This window comes from Rhinolophus sinicus, chromosome 14 (genome assembly GCF_057876585.1).
Source record: "Rhinolophus sinicus isolate RSI-liver-muscle chromosome 14, RSI-T2T, whole genome shotgun sequence".
Classification (NCBI taxonomy): domain Eukaryota; kingdom Metazoa; phylum Chordata; class Mammalia; order Chiroptera; family Rhinolophidae; genus Rhinolophus; species Rhinolophus sinicus.
In genome coordinates this window covers 139,386,745-139,409,994 of record NC_142514.1, presented here as the reverse complement: position 1 = coordinate 139,409,994, position 23,250 = coordinate 139,386,745, and the positions used below count along the sequence as shown (strand labels likewise).

At 41.9% G+C, this 23,250-nt stretch overlaps 1 protein-coding gene across 1 annotated transcript in view; it reads left to right on the top strand.

Moving 5' to 3' along the window:
* Nucleotides 1-22,827, top strand: part of RNF169 (ring finger protein 169) — a 76,524-nt gene extending 53,697 nt beyond the window's left edge. Inside the window, exons 5-6 of the mRNA XM_019744406.3 lie at nucleotides 16,175-16,274; nucleotides 16,735-22,827. Coding sequence (XP_019599965.2) covers nucleotides 16,175-16,274; nucleotides 16,735-17,919 — 1,285 coding nt within the window. The 3' untranslated portion in view covers nucleotides 17,920-22,827. The remainder of the gene's footprint in view (nucleotides 1-16,174; nucleotides 16,275-16,734) is intronic.
* The last annotated feature ends 423 nt before the right edge of the window (nucleotides 22,828-23,250 follow it).

Genomic DNA, 23,250 nt, shown 5'->3' with positions numbered 1-23,250 from the left:
TCCCCTTGTAATTCATTCTTTTAAAGCTGGTAGCAGAAATGAAGTATAAATAGACACATACATACATACATACATACAAACAAACAAAGCTGGTATCAGATTAACACGTCATTACTTAGACATGCCTATCAAGGAACTTAGAAAATTCTTCTCTAAAGGGTAAAATGTAAAGCCTATTACAGTGGGGGTGTGCTTTTGATTGCGTGGCTCTGGAATATCGGTGATGTCTCTTCTTTTCCTGCTCCTTGGCCGTCCTCGCCCTTATCCTCTATCATTGAGCCACCAGGGAACTAATTTATAGGAAAATATTCACTTAACATTTTACTGCAAAGAAATGTTTGTAATTAGTATTACACATTTCTGGATTTCAGTATTCATGTTTTTCAAATATCCAAGGTTGTGGGCTGAGTTCAGTTATTAATACAGTTATTAAAACAATTGGATTTGCTTGGTAGGAAATAGTTTGCTGATGTCATGGAAATCTTAGGTTGGAAAATCTATTATGGTAAGTAATACTGTGAATTGCATCTCTTATTTAGTCAACATGCTTTTTTCGGTAGGTAAGAAAAAAAGTTCCAGTTGCAAACGTTGACAATGAGATGTAGCATATGGATATATTGAAAAAGAATTAGCTTGGTGGTGGTTGCACAACAGTGTGACTGTAACCTTAAAACAGTTAAAATTTACCACAAAAAACAATTAGCATTGTTAATAGTTTTGGGATATTTCAAATGTATTTTTTTCTGTTAACAACAAAAGGTTTTCTCTGAAAGCTTTTTCCTAAAGAGTGTTCATATGTAAAAGCTTTTAAAGTTTTTACAACTACTTAAATCAAATAAATCTGCATTTGTTTTACTTACCTACTTTGTAAACTTTTCTTTCTTAAGCCCAAAAGCATGGAGGTAAAAGTAAAGTAGGCCTGAAAGGATGGTTATTTTGGAAGGAATCCATGAATAGATTCTGGCTATGTGTCTTGCCACCAGCTCAGTCTATTTTCATTTGAAAAATTCAAAGCAAAGAAGGCTTTGTAGCACTATTAATGAAGTTCTATAGCCCTTTGAAAATGAAACTTTTAAATAAGCAGACAGAGGAATAGTTAACCCTGGGTCATTCCTACATTAATCTCAAAATTTATTAGTTGAAAAAATTAATTTGATATATAATTGTAAAGTTAAACTTTTATTTCAGATATCTGAAAAATTGGTTGGATGGTTGGTTGGTTTTCCAAATTTATTTCCCTTCACTCCTAATTCTCCTCTTCCCCACTAGAATCAAACAAAAAACCTGGTTGCAAATTTTTCTAAAAGCCCACCCTGGAAAAATTTTCTCTGTTGAGCTAGTGTCTTTTCTAAGAGCCAGATGTCTAGTTGCGTTTTCCTCTTTGCTTTGACTGTGAGGAAGTATAGGATACGGACAGAGGTTTCAATTCCGTCATCATGGTTTTCCAATACGTTACAGAATAGGAAGTGTTCGTCCACCTGGCGCTAGCAGAGCCGAAGTGTTCCGAAGTGTCCGGTGTTCACGTTCTGGTTATGTCCTGCCTAGTCTTTCGGTTCCATGGGGGTGGGGGGGTGGCTTTGGTTCTGGGTGCAGCTGGACGTCAAAGTTCTCTCCTTTGGGCATACTTCAGCTGTATTACTGAGTTTTGGTCTGTTGTCTCTGAAAAGCGACTCCATATCTCATTAAACAAGATAGGACCATTTTGAGCTGATTCTGCAGTTACAAATTCCCTCTTTTTGTTGTTCATTCCTCAATCTTAAGGGAAGTAGGACAGCTGGGTCCAGGTTCAATTAAGATGGAGGATTAGCTTCAAGACAGAGTTCGATTTGTTCACCCATTTTTTTGTACCCTTTATCTGGCTCTTACAATTTCATGTGACCACCTCTTCTACAGTGGTCCCTAAGCCTTAGAGGAGGCATTCTGGGTGTTCAATTTACAAGACGAGACCACAGCAACCATAGGCAGGGGTAACAGAAGGCCAGGAGACCTGTACCCTAATATGAGATAAAGAATAAAGAGTAACTCGTTATTTCCCTCAGGACCCAAACTGTAACGATCATCATGATAATCGTTGGGGAGCACGTCTAGTTGCAGTTTGGAATTGCAGGGTTCAGGAAAAGGGCAGTTTTAGTTCTCAGTGACTCCGAATCAAAGGATGGGATAAAATTTGGAAACATATTTAGAGTCATAGGAAGATAATGGAGGAAACTAGAAGAATTCAGGATCCAGTCCAGTTTACAAGTAGAAAACAAAACCAAGCCCAAAAGACAATGAACTGCACTAGACTCTAATAGCCACAAGGGTATATTAAAGTTTCTACTGAAACAATTTTTGTCTCTAAAAATCACCCCCATTTTTACCAAAGATAGTCAAATTAAGATTAACTTATTTGCAAAATAAGTCTAGTTTCAATAAACTTGGCCTGATTATTTGGATAAGTCCAGCAAGAATAGTAATTACCATATAGGCACTTTTAAATCTGCTTTGCTGGAATTTTTTCATAAGTAATCTTCAGATTGAACTTAAAAAGGCCTCTCAAGACCAGAAAAGCCAAGGACTTACAATCAGAGGACGCCTGCGATGCCTATCATTTGGGGCAAATTCCTGTGTTCTCAAGGTCCCCGACGTATCCTGAGGTTCTTTCATCTAATTATAACAAGCGCAGTGGCACCGTCTCTGTCAGTTAACTTCTTGTATGCAGCTGGCGGGTTTTGTGCAGGCGGTGACTATCAGGCACGTTGTCCCAGTGGTGAAGGTGGTGGGATCATTTGCAATGTGAGCAAAAGACCATGGTAAGCGGCCCGTCTTAGCGCACTTGGTGTCCTGCTGTCCACAGAGCATTGTAGCCGACCTCAACAGGATCAACAGGGATCCCTTTAGCTGGGACACACTTCACTCTCCAGGAGGACATATCCTGTCCAACTTGGGGGAAGTTGCCAGTCCAACCCCTGTTCAAGTGTCCCCTCCCCTGGTTCAGTATCTTGAGGAGCTCTACACAGTAGCTGAACACTGGCCCTTTATCAGCTCTGGCGCTAAGGCATCAGGCCATAGCCTTCTCCAGAAATGTCCAGAGGAACTTCCTTTGTAGCAGTTCCTAAGCCTTGGTAAGGAGCCAACCCCATACTATTACTGGCCAAATTCATTCTTCTAACTTCCTGGGCAATAGCCTTCGCCCACCCATGCAGGGTAGAGGATTGTTAGAGCCCACAGCTACTTGTTAGGAGTGTAAACCTAGGGTCTTAAGGAATGGAGCTGCTTTGTACCTAATTGCAAGTATTTACATGGGCCTGGGTGGGCGTTGTTGTCCTGCATTACTAGTATTTGATGCCGTGGTCTGCAGCTCCCGAGCAACACGTGACCAGGGCACAGCTACCACCATGTTCAGCTAGGATATAAACCAAAGCAATTCAGTTACCTAATACAACTTTGGCCAGAGAGTCTAAGGCCTCTTTTGAGATGCTATGGCTTGAGCAGTCTTGTTGGCTATTATTCCTAAAGTTATTGAAAGATTTCTAATCATGTATTCGTGGGCGCTCACTCACCACCAGGGAGGTAAGGTCCTGTCAAATGTTGGCCCAAAACCATCTTCCTGATAGCCAGATAGACAGTCAGAATATTGGGGAGCTTCCCTTTTGAGTCGGTTAAGTAAATTTAAAGGAAGATAATTAAATTGTGTATGTACAAAGGAGATGGTTTCAAGTGAGTGGAATTTTAGAAATACAAGCAAGTAAAGTGGAAGACAAAGCTGCACGGAAGGGAGTTGTGCATTACTTATCTTTTGTTAGTTGTCCTTTAAATAGTTAACTTGAGATATGTTAGGGGCTTGCATGAGTATTCCTACTGTTGGGACATAACTATGGCCAGGACATGTCCCCCTGTGATTTCTGGAAGCCTCTGAATGAATTTTTGTCGGCGGTGAGGCCATCCTGGTTGTTCATAAGAGACGATCAATTTAACAGAGGAATGGGTTGTTAAAAGAACTTCGTAGGGTCCCACCCACTTGGGCTCAAGCTGATCATCAGGATATTTGTTTTTCCATGATTTTACTAATACCCAATCTCTGGGACGGATACGATGAGAGATACATCAATTAGGTACCTCATCCTGCTCGAAGCAAACTTAAGAATAGGTATTAAAGTTAGACCTAAGGACTGCCTGTAGATGACATAAAACTTAAGATGGCATGGTTATAGAGCTGATTAAAATGCAATTGACAGAAATTTGCTTTTCTCTGTAACATAACATTTTAAGATAAATGAAAATATTATATCACAACACTGTAGACTCTTGGAGATTATAATCTCTAGAACATTCATTTAGTAATAAGAATACGTATACGCATACAAATACAACATAATTATTTCTTTATTTGACAAAGCTTCCCATGTAATTTTAGTATATCAAATAGGCCTGATTATTTTAAATTTTATTTTACAGAGGGAGAGAACAAATCTTTGAGGCATTCCAGGAACCCTCTGGGAAGTTTGTCAAAAAATATATCAGAAGTTTTGAACATTTGACTAAATAGGATCGTAAGTCATTATGAAGCAATACTTAATTATCCATTTAACTAAAGTGACAATAAAAAACAAATAAAGAAGTTTACATAATTGTCAGCAAAACTTAGTCCTTACTATTGAGGAGATTCAGTTGTTTTTTTTTAGGTAATCAAGTACCTGATTAAGACAACATAAAACACAGAAAATTATTTTGATAAAACATAGAATCTTTGCTTCCTAGGCAGAAAACTTCTTCACAGTATCGGTAGCAGACCAATAGTCCAAGAAACTTAGTCCTTTTTAGCAGAGAGAGGAAACCAAACTAATTTTGCATCAGCTTACTTTTGACACTACCTTTCTCAGAATTCCTTTTCCACAACCCTTCTACAACTCCCCTCGCTCCTTTCCCATTCTGAAACTAGCCTCACTTCAGGACAAATGTATTTTCTCCTTTCCCTCAAAAAAAAACCCAACCAAACAAATCTCCATACTGTGTATCTTTCTTCCGTTTTTTTTTTTTTTTTTTTAAAGGAGGGCGCAGCTCACAGTGGCCCACGCAGGTCTTGAACCGGCAACCCTGGTGCCTCCAGCACCACGCTCCAACCAACTGAGCTAACCAGCCACCCCCTGTATACTTTTCTTTACTGAAAACATCTAGTAACAACTAAAAAAATAAGCAAGTCAGCCTTCTTTAGGTTGGTAAATATATGAATACATTTCATAACCTCTAGAAAAATAGGCTTTTGTTGGCAATTATTTACAATTTTTTTAGAAACTTTTTTTTAATAAAGTACAAAACATTTATTAACAGATCCAAATTTATCTTTTAGTTTCTCAGTAATAAGAAGCCAAAAGTAGGTAAACTTAGACTTACCTAGCAATTAATGTTTCAGTATTTCACATTTTGTGGAAATATCTAGATATTCAATAATTTTTATTATTTAACTTAGTAAAACTCTAAAGTTTCAAGTTACCAGAGATTTGGAAATTCATTTAAGTATACATACAATATAATTATTGCTAGAGTTAACCTGAAAGAAACTTTCAACCCCATTTACATTTATTTAATATACTTGTTCCTAACAATTAAGTTTAGATTACTTATGAAAATTTTATCATACCAGGTTAATTTCCTTACTGACAAATTTTGCAACAGAGATTTCATGAACTTAGTTGACTAATAAACTCGGGTAAAATAAATGTATTATTTAATGCTGATGATTGTAAAGATATGCTTACTTAAACGAAACTCAACAAGCTTTAATGTCAAATATTTTACCGATTACCAGATTCTAAAAGCATTTGGGTTAGTTTGTTATTCGAGGTCTGACAATTAAGTTCACAAACTCACCCTAGAAGAAGTGCTACATACCTCATTGCTGAATATCACTATGGTCACCTTCGAAGTACTCCCCTTGGGAAGCTATGCACCGAAGCCAGCGCCTAGTCCACCCTTCAAAGCAATTTGGGAACTCTTTTTCTGGAATGGCCATCACAGCTGTCATCGTACTACCCTTGATGTCTTGAATGTCATCAAAATGTCTTTCTTTCAGTATTTCCTTTTTCTTCAGGTAAAGAAAGAAGTCATTGGGGGCCAGATCAGGTGAGTAGGGAGGGTGTTCCAATACAGTTATTTGTTTACTGGCTAAATGCTCCCTCACAGACAGTGCCATATGAGCTGGTGCATTGTCGTGATGCAAGAGCCATGAATTGTTGGTGAAAAGTTCAGGTCATCTAACTTTTTCATGCAGCCTTTTCAGCACTTCCAAATAGTAAACTTGGTTAACTGTTTGTCCGGTTGATACAAATTCATAATGAAGAATCCCTCTGATATCAGAAAAGGTTAGCAACATCATTGCTACAAGTTCGCAAACTTAATTGTCAGAACTTAATTGTCAGACCTCGTGTATTTTTTGAGAATTCTCATAAGTACTTGTTTGTTTAAGCCAATCTAATATTACAAATTAGCAATATCATCCAGTGGTAGAAATATGCTACATCTAGAACATACATATGTAAACATGCATAAACATACAAACATAGACAAAGATCTCATAGCTTTCATTTTAAAATGCTAGCTTTTATGTCCCAGGTATAATGCAAACTCAGTGGAAAAACTTGATCCAAATTATGTTTTCACAGATGGACTAAGTTAAGATTTTGTTCAGATGGCCAAAGCTTTATATGCTGAAGAACTCATTCAAAGCCATTTTAAAATTAATTTATAATCAGTCATATTACAGAATCCATCCCGTTGTCCCCGAGAGGCACGAGATCCTGTCTTTCAAGGGTGCCCTTCAGACAAACAACAGAAAATGGTAAGCGAGTGCACACAATAAAGCTGCAAAGCTCAGAGATAGGAGGAGCGGCTTCAGAACATCTGAATTTAAAGTGGCAGGTGTTCCCAGAGGAAACTGACGCAGGGATGGAGCCTGAGCACAAGATGGCGGCTGCCACATGTCAGCACGGGACGCCGCTGCCACACATCTGGAGACGAAGGTGGGGGAAGGGAAGGAGACGCCGCAGGCGCCATTTTACCCCACACCAGGCCAGCCGCAAAAAGGAGAGGGCTTTTTCTGTGCCCCTCCGAACAAGGCATGAGATGAACTCTGGGAATTGAACCAGGGCCAGGGCAGTAAGCGTACCGAAGCCTGTTACCACTAGAACCCAGGGAGGTGCGGGTTAAAGGCTGACCATGCGCCACATGGATTCTTCTTGGGCACCAAGTGCAAGTGAGCGGCTGAGCCCCCAGGCCCCGCCGGCTGCTTTACCACGGACTGTGAAAGCCAAGGGCGGTGTTAAGTCCCCAGTCCCCGGGGAAGGGCACAGGAAGCCAGAGGGCGAGAGCAGTGCCTCTTCTACAGGGTCGGAAGGCTCAGAAAAGAAGCTCCGTATGGTCATGGAGAAACTCAGTTCCTAAAAGTTAAATCATTTAAAACAAGTAACACCAACATACAATACGCTTCACTCACAGTCATACATCCTCACCCCCATACACAAGTTTCAGACTTAATCTGCCAACTCCAGATCAAATTCAAAACTGGTCTCAAGTTTAAAACAAAACTCCATGACTGGTTTCAAACATACCAAACGATTTCAATGCAGATTGCCGGGGAAACTTCTCACAGCCTGTTGTTCTCTTACATAACCAGTGGGAAATTCCCGGCCCACCGAAAGGGAAACTTTCTTTGGCGTCGTCGCACATGAAGTTACTCACCCAGCGCCATCTTCCAAGCCAAGTACCCAGTTTCTTCCACTGCAACAGGAAAGCGCCGTAGGGCGGCCAGGCCATCATGGTGAGCACTGCAGGTCCGTCCTGCACATGCAGCCCAGGCAGCTGCTTGCACGGAACCTGGAGAGACCGCCACTGGCCAGAGGTCGCCGCACTCAGGGCTACGTCCCTTCGTAGGCACCTTTTTTGTTACAGAACAGAAAGCGTTTGCCCACCTGGCACTAGCAGAACCAGACACTAAACTGAGAATTTGCAGTAGAGAAATACGCTATTTTATTATGAATGGTGCTACCCAGGACAAGAGGAAAACTAATGTTCAAAAGCTCCCGAACGCCCAAATCCAGGGTTCGGGGCAGGTTTTTAAGGGTATAGGGGGCATCGGGTATGCGGAAGCGCTGGCGGGGAAAGTTTTAATTGGAAGATCTTGGAGTTTGGCCATTTATGGTAAGGGACGTCACCACAAGGTCTTCCTGGACAGCAGATCCTCGGATTGTGAAAGGGTTCCAGCGTTGTTTCCGGTTGTGTCCTAGTCCTTTGGTTCTGCGGGGAGGTGCAGGGGCGGGACTTTGGTTCCGGATGTAGCTGGAGGTCAGAGTTCTCTGTTTTGCGCAAGCCTCACATGCACGACTTGTGGTTTTGGTCAGTTGTCTCTGAAAGGCAACTCAGTAGTATCTCATTAAACAGGATAAGAGCATTTTGCAGCGGTTCTGGGGTTGCACATGGCCTGTAATTGTTTAAAAATATTTTTTTGGTATACTCTTCACATATTTATTATGGGAATAATAAATATTCCCATAATAAATATCGGAAGAGTATATTAATGTGGTCTTTATTCTCTGTTAAGGCTCATTCTTTACGTATTTTTACTGCAGTCATTTAAAATTCTTGGAAATGGGGAATGACCATAAGAAGAAATGTAATCAAACCACTATCCTCTTTCCAGTTTACAATAACAAAAAGAAAGTGATGTACTAATGCCAGTACTGCAGGTCCGTAAAAATTGTATCTTAAGTAAATGGCGCCTCGCAGAATTGCTGGCACATGATAAAGTACTGTTGCTGCTATTTTGTTATTTTTAGAAAGTGGACTCTTAAACCTGAAAAGGACCATAAATATAAAAATAATTCTTGTTTTATTAATGAGAAGCCCAGAGAAAGAATGTGGCTTGCCAGATCTTAAACTGCTAGAATAGTGGGAAACTGAGTTAGAACTGAGGTTTCTTGGCTCTTTCCACTGTTTCCCATTATTCCCCATGGCCCCATAGATCCTGTGTTGCCTCTGCCCATCTTCCCACTGGACTTGAAATCCTTTGCAATCAGGGACAACATCTTGTTTACCATTACATTTGCAGTACTTAGTGCCTGGCACGCATAGTAGAGGCTCAGTAAATATTTGTGGAATGTTTGAGTAAGACAGGGCTCGTGCCTGTGGGAGGTAGACCGGGGCTTTGTCAGAATTGTCAGACCTGCAGCACGGGGTCTTGAGAGCAGGCTCCGGGAGCTGTGGAGGGACAGATTAGCTGGCGGCTGTTTTTTAGACTAGATTCCATAGGATTAATATGGGATTTAGGGAGATCTAGTAACCACATTGATAAAGCTTTTATGCGCTAAAGTTCCCTTTAGCCTTCTACTGCATTAGCAATAGCTTATGACGATATGTGTTATAGATTGTATGAAAGAAAAATCTGTGTCCCACTGAGTAGTAATGAAGCCTTAATTAAGTAAAAATTAGCTACATTATTTTGTTTTCTAATGTCCAAAAGCTTGAGTCTATGGTTCATAGTGGGGCACATCAGAATAGACCCAACAGAAGTGGCTGTACTTACTATAACCTGTGTGTGTAAGGAGAGAGACACAGACAGACTGACAGACTCGACAATGTTAAATGCATGCCCGGTAAGTATTGGAGTGAGTTAAAATACTCTGCAGACTTGTCCCTCTTCCTTAAAATGAACAAATGAAAATACAAATGCCTTTTAGGTACCAGATACCAAACAGACACATAAGTGATATGATACTGGAGGACTAGCTCTAGAATTGATTAAAGGGGGGAAAAGGGGGTGGGCTCGTCTAGGGGAAGTTTTAGGGAAGTAGCCGTGTGAGCTTGAATGAAAGGAGTTGACCTCCTTCAGTCTCATCCATGGAAAATGCCGGTGGTTATGCCCTGCCTACTTGCTGGGCAGGGAATTTTACTGAATGATTTCTTAAGATTCTTTCCACCTCAAAACTGAAGTGTCTAGAAGTGGTTTAAAGCAGTTTCAAAGGGTGGAGGCATGAAAAGAAAGGGGTGAGGGCAGTTAGAAAGTTTTGTAAAAATGTAAGGATTAGGCTTAGCAAGTTGTGTGTAGGGAATAGTCAAAACAATAACCGTGAGGGACAGGACCCTATAAGAGAAAGATGAGGTAGTGAGTTGAAAGAGTCAGGACTTGATGAGGGCCTAGGGCTTGTTGATGGAGGGAGGGAGGGATCCACCTAGTGGATGAGCTGGTTATTAAGAGGACAAACCTTGTTAAAAGTAACGGAATATATTTGGAAAGTGAAGAAAGCTTAAGGAGAAGTGAGGTAGAACTGAAGGAGAGCGGCAGGTTTTAGAGGTGTCAGTAATTCTTTGACATATTAGAATAGAAATATTCTGGTAGTTTTCAGAGGGACCAGGTGGGATGGTGAAGGAACTAGCGTTTCCCAGCGCTTCCTGCCATGTTGGGTACTTTATATACCTCATTTCATTTAGTTCTCACATTGATCCTACAGGATTTGAATATTATTCCCATTTTACAGCTAAGGAAAATGCAGTTCAAAGAGGTTAAGTAACCCAAGAACTTCTCAGTTCAGTAGAGTCACAGAGATGGAACTGGAGCTAAGGTCTCTCTTGACTGCAGACCTATGCTCTTGCTATCAAACCATTGTCAGAACCCTGTGACAAAAGGACTTGTGCTTGGATCTTTGTCTTGAAATGATCCACCTTTGCAACAGAAAGCTGTCTTTCTTCTTTTTGTTCATAATTTATACCCTGTCTTGTTCTACAAAGGTACAAGGTTGCTACAGAGATGGGTAAGAAGCTGTCCAGTTATCTTGCTGTTTGAGGGGAGTCAAACCTCTTTGCATTACACTAGGCCTTTTCGAATACAGCTGTGGAAAAGTGTTCCTATTCACCCGTAAACGAATACTAGTATACTCGTGTGTCCAGAATAGGCAAATGTGTAGAGACATTGGATAGATCAGTGGTTGCTTAGGGCTGGAGGAGAAGAGGGAGTTTAGAAGTGGTAGCTAAAGGCTATGAGGTTTCTTTATGAGGTGATGGAAATGCTCTAAAATTGATTGTGGTGATGCTTAATAACTCCGAATATACTAAAAACTATTAAATTGTACACTTAAAAAAATAAAGGGTACTAGTGTGCACAAGGCAAATAACCCAGGTCATAAATATGCAAGGGAAGGATTGTAACAACATTTTACCCATTTCTGGGTGCATGGCAGCTACAACTAGGCCTGAGGAAGCCAGTGGTTTCATTCAGATATTGGAGGGGGCGCAGTGGGGAATGCGGGATGCTCACACACCGCGCCAGGGCTGGGAGGAGGGTCCTCTCCAGCTTTTACCTTCTTGGTGGGACTCAGGTCTTCCAGGCCTGGGAGTTCGATTGAGAAACGAACATGGTGTGGTATGTGAGAGTAGAGTGATGAGTGAGCAATTGAGAGCACGAGCTGTGTAATGTTTTATATCTTGTATTACCATTTGAAAACCCTTTAAGCAGTCTTTTATAAGCATTAAATCTTCCAGCTTTCCAGCTGCATGTTTATACTGGCTGTCCCTCCTTTTCTTTGTTTGTAAGTCAGACTCATTGTGGTTATGGGTATTTTTAGGCTAACCAGACATCCCAGAAACCATCTGGTCTCTTGGCAGTGGAAATTTTAAGCCATTTGCCTTTCAGACAATGCTGCTTTCTCTTGTTTATGACTTCGCCACGCATTTGTAAGAGAGAGCTTCCCCAGACGCGCTGGGTCTGCTCTATGGCAGAGTAGAGTAGAATGTAAGGTCAGTATGGTGTGGTAGCAAGCACAGGCCTTAGAATCACAGAGATACAAGTTTAAATCTTAGCTTCAGCTGTGAAACCTTGGAAAGATCACTTCCCTCAGTTCTTTGTAAATTGAGGATGGTGATACATGACTCACAGGGTTTCTATATGGATTAAATGAGATACAATATATTTGAAACACTTATCACAGTACCTGACAAATAATAGTTTCCTAATAAATGTATAAGTTTCCTTTCCTTAAGGAGAAAATAGGCATTTCTGTACATATTTTGATTAATTTATAAGAAATTTATTAAATATATCCACTGTGTGCCAGGCACTGTGTTAGGGTTTGAGGATACAGAAATTGGTGTGTACAAGATGCAGGAGTAGTTACTTCCCCTATTTTTTTTTTTAACTTTATTTATTTATTTATTTATTTATTTATTTATTTATTTATTTATTTATTTTTTAAGTGTGTTTTTCCAGGACCCATCAGCTCCAAGTCACGTAGTTGTTTCTACCTAGTTGTGGAGGGCGCAGCTCACAGTGGCCCATGCGGGGATCGAACTGGCAACCTTGGTGTTATGAGCACAGCACTCTAACCAGCTGAGCTAACTGTCCACCCCCACTCCCCCTATTTTTTAGCGAAGGTATTGTTTGAGCTCTTTCAGTCCTCTAAGAACATTATCAAGTTCACTGCTGTTGACTCTTCTCAGCCAGCATTTTGAAACCTCTTAACGTGACCAAATACTACCATAATATCTGTATGTTGTGTTTATGGTTTATACAATGTTTTCACATTCATGATTTTTGTAACTGTTCATGTGAGGATAACACAGTGGGGGGAAGGAGTTATATAAGATCAAAGTTTTGGTATGCTATTGAAATTGAGTTGCTATTAATTTGAAATAGATTGTTGTAAATTAAGATGTTAATTGTAATTAACCCCCAAGGCAACCACAAAGAAAATAACCTTAAACTTACACAATATTATATGTCAGTTATATCTCAGCTAAGCTGGAAAAAAAGAAAAACCATCCAGTTTGCAAAGAAAGAAGTAAAATTGTGTCTATTCACAGGTGACATATTATTCATAGGAAATCCTAAAGAATTCATGAAAAAACTATTAGAACTAATAAATTAGCAAAGTTGCAGGATACAAGATCACCACACAACAATCACTTGAATTTCTATGCACCAACAGTGAACAATCTGAAAATGTAGTTAGGAAAGCAATTCCATATGCAATAGCATCAAAAAGAATAGAATAGTTATGAATAAATTTAACCAACGTGGTGTAAGTCTTGTGCACTGAAAACTAGAAAACATTATTGAAAGAAATTAAAGAAGACCTAAATAAAGGGAAAGACCTTCTGTGCTCATGGCTTAGAAGACGTAATGTTATGATGGCGGTACTGCCCAACTTGTTTTACAGATTCATTGCTATCAATACCTATTCAAATTACAACCTACTTTTTTACAGAAATGAAAAGCTGATACTAAAATTCACATGTGGAATTGCAGTGGATCCCAAATAGCCAAACCAATATTGAAAAAGAGCAAAGGTGGAGGACTCGTACTTTCTGATTTCAAAACTTACTGCAAAGCTATAGCAATCAAAAGAGTGTGGTACTGAAATAAGGGTAGATATATCAATCTTTGGAATAGAATTGAGAGTCCAGAAATAAACTTGTACATCTGTGGTCAGTTGATTTTCGGTCAGAGTGCCACGACAATTCAGTAGGGCAAAGAATAGTCTCTCTGCCGATCGTGCTGGACAGCTGGATATCCACATCCCAAAGAATAAAGTTCCTCCCACCATATACAAAAATTAAGTCTAATTGGATCAGATACTTAAAAATAAGCATGAAAACTACCGTGTTTCCCCGAAAATAAGACCTAGTCGGACAATCAGCTCTAATGCGTCTTTTGGAGCAAAAATTAATATAAGACCCGGTCTTATTTTCCTATAATATAAGATTGGGTATAATATAATATAATTAATATAATATAATACCAGGTCTTATATTAATTTTTGCTCCAGAAGGCGCATTAGAACTGATTGTCTCATTTTCGGGGAAACGGGGTATCTAGAACTCTCAGAGGAAAACTCTTGGCGAGTGGAGCTCCCCTGCAGCAGCTGAGCGCTGTGGTGCCGTGGACCTCGTGACCGGATGCTCCTGTGGGTCGGGATTATTCTCTCGTCAGTCTGGCTCTAGTGCTTTGCACAGAGTTGGTGCTCAGTAAAATCTGGTGACTAAATGAACAGAAGAGACAGTGACAGTTTCAGCCCTACCGAGGTTCCCCAAAAAGATTTTAACTCATCAGAAACGACTTTGGTGTCTTTGTTGTGCTTCAGTGCCGTCAGTGTGGGTTTCCTTCCTGCGCCTTTTCTTTCACCGGAGTGGAGTTAGGGGGTATATGCAGAGGTTCTCCCCAGCAAAAGGTGGTTGTCATGTGTGCATCTGATAACTAGGGCATGTTGCCAATGTCTTTAAATTTGATTCTGTTACTGCTGACAACATGGATCGTAGCCTGTTTGTTAAAATTATATTAAGCTAATTCTTGTGGAATGTTTAGAGCTTAGAGTATAGATCCAGCCTTATAGTTTGAACATCTCTAATGACATGGAGCTCCGTGCCTCCCAAGGCAGCTATCAGTGAACTGCTCTGACTGTTGAAAGTTACAAAGTTTTTTCTTAGGTTGATCAGAAAATCTTTTCCTCTAAGTATCCACCTGTTTCTCCCATGGAATCATGCCAAACAAACCATGTATTTGAAATAAAAGTGCTGTCTCTTTCAGCTTGATTCATTCCTCTTGACCCAAAATATATGTTATTCACCCCAGCATTTTAATCTGCCATCCAGTTCACTTCTGGGTGGCTTACTCCACTGAGAATTCGTGTGAGTTCTGGGAATGCAACTGGATTTCAGTACTATTCTAGGTAAAATGCAAACCAGCCTGACTTCTAAGCAGCTGCCTTTATAGGGTGATACTGAAGTTTCCTACCTGCTCCAGCGTGCACCTCCACTAGGTATTACAACGCTCACATTATTTGTTTAGGCTCAGTGTTGAATTTTCTTGGTAAAATGCAGACAGGTGATGTAGGTTGGCCACCACTTTCTCCTTTATAAGTTTTCTCTGAGCCAATCCTTTAAAAGTCTTTTGCTACAAAAAAATAGATATGATGTATTCCATTTCAAAGCTAAATATGCTAGAACTATTCGAGGAAGTAACTTCTGTTTGAGATCATATGCATGGCTATGTGTCCACCTTGACTTCTGGCAAATTCTTATTTATCCTTCAAAATACCAATGCCACAGAAGAGCTCTTTCACCTCTACTCTCATCCCATCCCTGGTAATTACCAACTCCCTCTTTTATGCCAATCTGTTTTCTAGGCACACTTTTTGTGTGGTACCTTTTCACTGTGTTGTGTTGAATTATTTATTTGTGTGCCTCACTGGACTCTGATTCCTTGAAAACCCAGACGCTCTTCTCTGTGTTTTCAGTGCCCAGACAGTACTCATCAGTGACTGGCTTATAGAAAGTGGAGGATAAATGCTTGTTGAATAGAGTTGCAACACAGGTATAGATCAGTTGCAAGCCTTTGCAAAAGCACTATTTTGGTGAGAATACACGAGACGGGTATTAAGCAAGAGTTCGGGAGTAGAAAACAAAGGTGAGTAATGGGATAACCAGGAATTCCTGCTTACAGCCTGTGGGGCAGGTGACAGCCAGCCGCACCTAATTCTTACCCAGTAAGATTAAGGTTATAACACAGGTACTGTGGGATTCGGTTTGGGTTATAAAGTCACAATGTCATGCACGCATAAGGCAAAACAAGTCATGTGTTCTTGAAATCTCTTAAATCGCCAGGATTTAGGCCTTTGGAAGCTCAAATGTAATGGATTAAGGGAGAGACTACATTGAATGTTGACTCCCCACATAAAAATCCAGTGCACCGCTGTGTGTTTTGTAAGTACTTAAATACTTGTTTCATGGCTGATTTAGATTGTTTGGGGAGACATTTGGAGGGAAAAAAACACACCTGTTGTTTCCAAAGGTGATTTAACACTGTATCCACCCCATTAAGGAAGGGAAGTATCCCTCCATCTCTCAAATCATGAGCAAAACTGCAGTTGGTCTTGTGGCGTTTAAGCAGTAGATCTGCTTAAACGCCACAAGACCAACTGCAGGAAACAAAGGCTTAAACCAAATGTCCCCTGTGGAGAACTCTCTCATTTGACAGGATTTGTTCTTAGAATGTGTTTTGTTAATAAATTAACTCATTTTCTATTGTAGTTGCCCAAGGGAATTGTCTTTCTTGGTGTGCGGCTTTGAAAGTGCAGAAGAGATTGGTTATTCCCCCCCTTAGCTCATACCTGGGCTACTTTTGACTATTGGTCTTTTATTTATTCTTTTTTAGGAACCTAAATTCCAAGGTGGAAAGGAGTCAGAGCTGCAGTGACACTGCCCAGGACAGAGCAAAGAGCAGACTCAGAGCAGCCCCAGCCAGCAAAGCCAAGGTATAGTCACATGCAGGCTTCCAGGGCTCTCCGTCCGTCCCATGACCTCCTGCCCAGGGCCACCAAAGAAACCATCCAGACAAGAAGAGGTGGAATGGGTCCCAGGCAGGCCAATTATGCTGCAGAATTGTACAAACAGATGTGAAGGAAGAGAGTTGGAATTAGACAGATGGGTGGCATGAGGGTTTGCAGAAGAACATTTTCAAAAGTTCCAGATGAGTGTTTTTCCTATAGACTTTCAATTTTATTAATTGTTTCAAGTGTGTAGGAATTTCTGTCAATGGTATACATTCTAGGTTAGGGATTTCCCCTATTTCTTAGGTCAGCATCACCCTGTATCGCTTTTATTACCCTTCCCCCTCCCTCTTCCCTATACCATTCTGAAGGAATTATGAACACACACACACACACACACACACACACACACACACGTATGTATAATCTTTTCAATCTCTTTTAGGTCACAACTATAACCCCAACCTCCAACCCCATCATTGGTGTCCTCCTGTCCACTCAAAACAACCGTTGCCTCTCTGCCCCCGACTTAACCGTTGAAAAGCGCCTGCCCTTCAGCTCGCTCTCGTCCCTGGCCTCCCTGCACAAGCCGGAGCGCTCCATCAGCCCTGAGAGCAACGACAGCATTTCCGAAGAACTCAACCATTTCAAGCCCATTGTCTGCTCCCCATGTACCCCTCCCAAGAGACTCCCTGATGGCCGCGTGCTAAGCCCCCTCATCATCAAATCAACACCCCGCAACCTGAACAGGAGCCTACAGAAGCAGACTTCTTATGAGGCCAGTCCTCGGATCCTCAAAAAGTGGGAACAGATCTTTCAGGAGCGGCAGATCAAAAAAACCCTTTCAAAAGCCACCCTCACCTCCCTGGCTCCAGAAACGGGGGAAGACTTACTAGTCTCTGAAGTTACGCATTCTAGCAAGGAGAAGCCACTTCTGGCTTCAAGTACAAAACTGTCCAGTGGGCATGTACTCTCGGAGTACACTGCACCCACCCCCACTGACCTGGATTACTGCCCCTCTGTTAGCCAAACGAAAGCAGAACAGGGCAGTGACAGCAAAAGGAGCACTGAGGTCCCATCGGAAACCTGCTGTTCTTCAGAACTCAGAGTGGGAGCCCGTGGACCTTCTTTGGAGCGAGAGCAGTTTGAAGGGTCAGGGTCAACCCCAGATGCCAAGTTAGACAAAACCTGTATAAGCACAGCCACGAAAGCCTCGACAGTTAATTCAGTGCTACCCAAAAATAGTGTTTTGGGTGGGGTCCTCAAAACAAGGAAACAGCTGAAGACAGCCAATCATTTTGATCTACCGAACGGTGTTCTGGCGGACAACCTAGGTGAAGAGCCTCTGCCCTCCTTGCGTCGGGGCCGGAAAAGACACTGTAAGACCAAGCACTTGGAACAAAATGGCTCCCTTAAGAAACTGCGGCAGAGCAGCGGGGAGGTGGGTCTGGCCCCAGCAGACCCGGCGCTGCGGGAGATGGAGCAGAAACTGCAGCAGGAGGAAGAGGACCGCCGGCTGGCTCTGCAGCTGCAGCGCATGTTTGACAATGAGAGGCGGACTGTGAGCCGGCGGAAAGGGAGCGTGGACCAGTATCTCTTACGGTCCAGCAGCATGGCCGGGGCCAAGTAGCACCCAGTGAATAGTGTTACCTATTTGTAAGATGTCTTCGGGCTTGATCACTTATCCTGAGGAGCTGAGTGTTCTCACTTTGGGTTTCTTCGAAAGGCAAAACACTGTCTTATGTGGTTCTGAGAGGTGCCAGGGCCTTCGTGGGCTGTATCCGAGGAAACCACCTCTGTCTCCCTGGGACCCAGGGCCGGAGTCCTCCCCACCCTCTAAGTGACCCATGCCTGAGGGCTTCTGGGCCAAACCTGGCAGCACCCACCTGGAACGAGACTCAGGAGCACGATGGCAAGGGTTAGAAATGGTGGCGGGAAGAGGGGATGGATACCTTCTCAAACTGGTGGGCCTCCTGACTTCTTCCAACGGGGTGTGTTTTTTTTAAATCAGCCTTGCAGATAAAAATGAGTTTCATCTTTTTCAAAGAAGTGGACCTAGTCTAGTTCTCCGGCAGATCCAGAAAGGTTATGTTCCCCCTTCTCCTTACCCTTGCCACAAGTAAATATATCTAATGAAATCAGTTGAGTTTATGCTTCTACAAAAGTTAACTTACATTTCCTGTTTAAAAAATAACATTTGATTAATGCTATATAGTTGACAGACCATATTCACAGCCATTGTTTAATTTGATCTTCCCAGGGGACCGAAGATGTAAGTGGGATGAGCCCTGTTTTTAGATGATGAAACTGCAGTGCAGATGTTTAGATTTTCTCACGTGCTAAGTGGCACAGCCCAAACTGACCGCCGGGTCTCCTGACAACAGATCCCATGGCTTTTCCACACTGACAGGTTGCCGTAATGGACTGCAACCCAAGGGCGTGCCAGTGGAGCCTGGGGAAAGCCGGCTTGGCATTGAGACCCTATTATGCAGAATCTACATGCAGATAATTGAGATGGACTGGAAGTATAGTCATAATACTGTACATTTATCGCCACCCCCACAGTTTACGGCCTTCTGTTTTCCTGGGGATTCCACCCTCTGAGATAAAGAACAGTTGGAAATCATTGTTACTCTCCACGTGGCCAAGGGTTATCTGCAATGTTGATCTAAAATCCAAAAATTTAGCCCAGAAGTCAGGCAAGAACAGTGCTGGAACTCCATACTATGGAAACAAGGTATCTAGCTGGATGCAGCTGGTAAATTCAGTCCCATGGCCCTTTGGGGTTTATTTTCCTTAGCAGCTGACACCATGTGTCATTTGCACCCCTGGTGGTGCTTGGTGCTTCTGCCCGTCTGGGCTCATTGAGAATAGGGATTAAGGTTTGATTATCAGGAGTCTCAGATGGGCTGGCATTCCCTGTGCATGTACAAGCTGTTACTATAAAGTCCTGTGACTGGCATTTTAACAAACCTTTCAGAGCTTATATATCCCAGTGTGTGTTGTCCCCCTTGAGCGGCCCCCAGCAGGTGATACTGTATAGTTTTTCCAATGATGTTGCCATTGGTGAAAATATTTCTGAAACTGCCCTCAAAGTCTAGAAGCATAGACTCCTCAAACGTTAGAACTGGAAGGGACCTTAATGGTCATCAATTCCAACTTCTTCCTCTTATTAAGACAGAAGCTGAGATCCAGAACAATGACTCACTGATCAAGGTCACTAGGGATTTACTCCTTCACCTTCTTTTGCTTCTTCTCAGGAGATTTACCTCCCTTCTCTGAACAAATCTTTAATCTTTTGGGGTTCTAGGAGAACTTTAAGTTTGAAACTAGTCAGATGCTATGTGAAGCCTCTAGAAGAGAAGGTAGGTTAGTAAGAGGGTTTGGAGTCCTAAATGAGGTGCAGCTCTGAAGTAGTCAGAGCCATTTTTTTTGGCAGCTCCTGAACAGTTCCGAGAGAGAAGTTCCAGAGAAGTCGTCAGCACTGTGGTGATCATTGAGGTCCGCGGAACCTCCTTAGTGACTGCTTTGGTGGGGAGTGTCCCTCACCTGAATGTATGTATTCTGTGTTCTCTGTGTCTGTGCGTGCACACGTGCAGATGTATGTTTGAAAAACATACATCAGTCTCCTTACTTCATATTCGCACCACTTCAGTTCTAGGTCCTACCAGCAACATATGCCCTCTAAAGGCTGTTGGAGGGCATAGTGGTGCCAAGATAGAAGGGTTGGCACTGGTCTGCAGAGGACGGAGAGGGTGACTTATAATATAAATGCCCTTAGAGAAAACATCAGTTACTACCATTTCATACCATTCCTTTTCGATCTTAGTAAATAGTACTGGGAGGCTAGTCTCAGTGGTAGTAGCAAAGACACTTATTTTTCCACTTGCCACCTTTTTCTATATCTCCAGTAATTTGGGGAAAAAAACACAAAAACGCTTTTCAGTTGGAACTGATTTTTGTTTATGGAAAAAAAGATAAATATTTTTAATAGAAAAGATATATATTTTAAATATTTCCCCAAAGTAATACTTTCATTTTAAGAAATTGCATAGCAGTAGCTACAAGTTTTAGCTTCAGGTGCAGAGTGAAGAGCTGCTTCTTGTTAAAGCGTATATTCCAAACTCTGGCTCCAGCTTGCTGACTTTCCCCCTTGCATCTGCTGTGATGCCTACAACGGCATTGACAGTTGTTTTCCAAACTTCCAGCTGAGCAGTAGTCCTTCAGACATAGGCAGAGCAGTTTAGGTTGAAGAGGAGGAGGCTTAATCTTCAATCTGCTTGGCTTTGGAGGAGGAAAAAAACCACTAAGGTATTATCTGTATTTTAAGATGCTTCTTCCCACACTTAATAACTAAAACCTGAACACATTTTCTTTCTGAAAAATATCCCTCTCTTGTCGCTTGATTGTGAAGTTGGTCACAAATGGAGTTGTTGACATGAATTCTTTGGAGAAAAGGAGACAAGGAAGGAAAATAGAATGATGGGGAGAGTTTCTGAGCTAGAATGAGAGATGCACTGTTTAACAAAACAAACATATTTCTCACAAATCATTGGAATCCGATTCACCACACAAATTTCCCATGTCCTACTAACTCTGTTCCTTCTGTGTATGCATTCTTTGTTTTTTCTTATTAAAGGAGAAGTTATGAGAGGTTGGAGGATAGAGGTCATTCTGATGAGAAACCTAAGAAATGTGGTGCCCTGAGAGGGGGATTCTCAGCCCTTATCCTTAGGGTGGGAAGACGCTTGGGGAAGGGATTCATGACTCCGTCAGTTGTATCTGCTGGAAGAAGTCATCTGGGCCTGTTGGGTTGGTGTCAAATCAGGGGAGTATGTAAGCAGCCCCTGGCCCTTTTCATAGAATTGCCTCTTTTTATAAGGTTAATTCTTGGCTGAGGCTTCCCAGGAAAACCTTTTGTAAGTGGCTTCATTTATTTTTCTTATTTTAATTTTTAAATTTTTGCCCGGAGGGAGCACCAGTGGTGAATGCCTTCTCTCTGTGTTTTTTGTTCATACAAGAAAAATGCCCTTAAGAGATTAAAGCTGCTTAATGAATTGCTGTATGATGACAAACTGACAAACTGACTCAAGTGGGAAGCTGCCACTGTGCTTGACTGGTGAAGCCGATGACCGAAGGCTGTGCTGTTCGTCCTTTCTGTTCCATTTGACAGACATTTCCTGAGCTTCGAACTTGTGCCAACCTTATGTGGGGTCGTGGAGATACGGACATGGAAAGGACAGTCCGGCTCTTGTGGAGCTCAATGTCCCATGGAATGTATTTGAATGTATATGTTGCTGGAGGGTGTGTTCATGGTCTTAGGAAAGGCCACTTAGCGATGATCTTGGGGGGTCCCGTTCGAGGTCCTGTCCAGCGCCGAGCAGGCCGCCTTGAACGTTTTAGATATCTCATCAGTGTTGTCGATTTGATTGCAATGCCACTCTCCATTTCCTAAGTAAGTTTACCAGAGGAGAATGAATTCTCTCAAACTCCAGAAGCCCCAAGAAATGAGGCAGGTTGTGGGTCACCCGTACAGTCAGGGGAGGCCCACATCTCAACTCTGTAGCCTCCTCACTGCTTCCCCAGTCAGACCTCTCAACTAAGCCAGTAGCAACCTGGGTGGGATTCCTTTCCTTTTTCCTGCCTGGCTTTTCATTGAGATGGAAGGCCAGCGGGAGAGGAAGGAAAGAAAAACTGAAGGCTGGACGATAATCACAAAATGTTACATAGTTGGAACGGGCACAGAAATCATCTAAGTCAAATTCTCCCCTTTGCTGCCCTTCTTTTAAGAGATTAGGAACTTGATGTTCAGTGCCCTGTGCCCTATTTTTCACTATAGTTTTCTAGGGTCGGAATAAATAGTTCTTTAAGTTACACACACACACACAGTTTAATAATGAGGGGGACACCCAAATGATTTAGGAGGTTTTTTGTTTCAACGGCTTTTCTTTCTGATTTTTTCAATTAGAATAAAAATGTACCTGTGTCCCCTGAATACACACCCAGGTTGGGGAAACCCCTATAGCGTGAGCAGTGTGAATGTGAAATCTCGGGAAGTGGTATATGTTGATTGGAACAGTCATTTTAACTACCAAGTGTTAAACCCACCCAGCCCTTCATTTTTCTTTGAAAATCAAGAACTCCTTAGGGACTTAAATCTTTATCGGCCAGCCTTTTCCTTCAACCTGGAGAGTGGTCTTTTGGCCTGGTTTTTAGAAGTGAAGATAGTTGCTTATAAATTCTTGGGACTCAATGAAAAAGCACGTCTGCTTTTTGCGGGGGAGGGGGATTCTAGGGAAAGAGGCTGCTGAATAGATTTTTCTCCAAAGATGATCCAGAAATGAATCTTTTACATGATTATTATCCACTGTAACTTTCTGAAGATTGTTCTACAGAAAAAGAAACTTAGAGATATACAGAGGTCACCCGTTTAGAGATTGGTTAAATTGGATGAAGGAAAAGTGCCAAGACTATGTGCACATTGTTCTATGTATTATCAGTATTTTTTTTTCTTCCTAAGAAAAATATTTACACACTTTGCTTTGTGAGTAAATGCTTCCTTAACGTCTTGTCAGTAAGTGTGGGAGGCAAGCTCAAATGTGGAGCAGGCTCCCTCCCTACATTTTCTGGTGTCTTAAATCAAGAACTAGGTGGGACAAAGCCAAGGTAAGGCCAGGCTTGCTCATTTTCCTTTCCTCTACTAAGGGGTAAAAACAGGCAACGCACTCCTCCTCACAGACGAAGCAGTTAGAGCTCTAAAGGGGCTTTTGGGCCCTGGCTCCAGATGGCAGCTGTCAGACTCTCCCCTGCTGGCCCTGCCCACCCCCCAAGCTGTGCCACCAGTGGGAGCAGCGGCTCTCCCTCAGTGGATTTAACCCTTAGCCTCCAGCAGAAAAACACTTAGAGTCCTAATGAGAGACTGGATAACTGTGCAAGGAAAAGGTGGTTATCTTAAATGCCA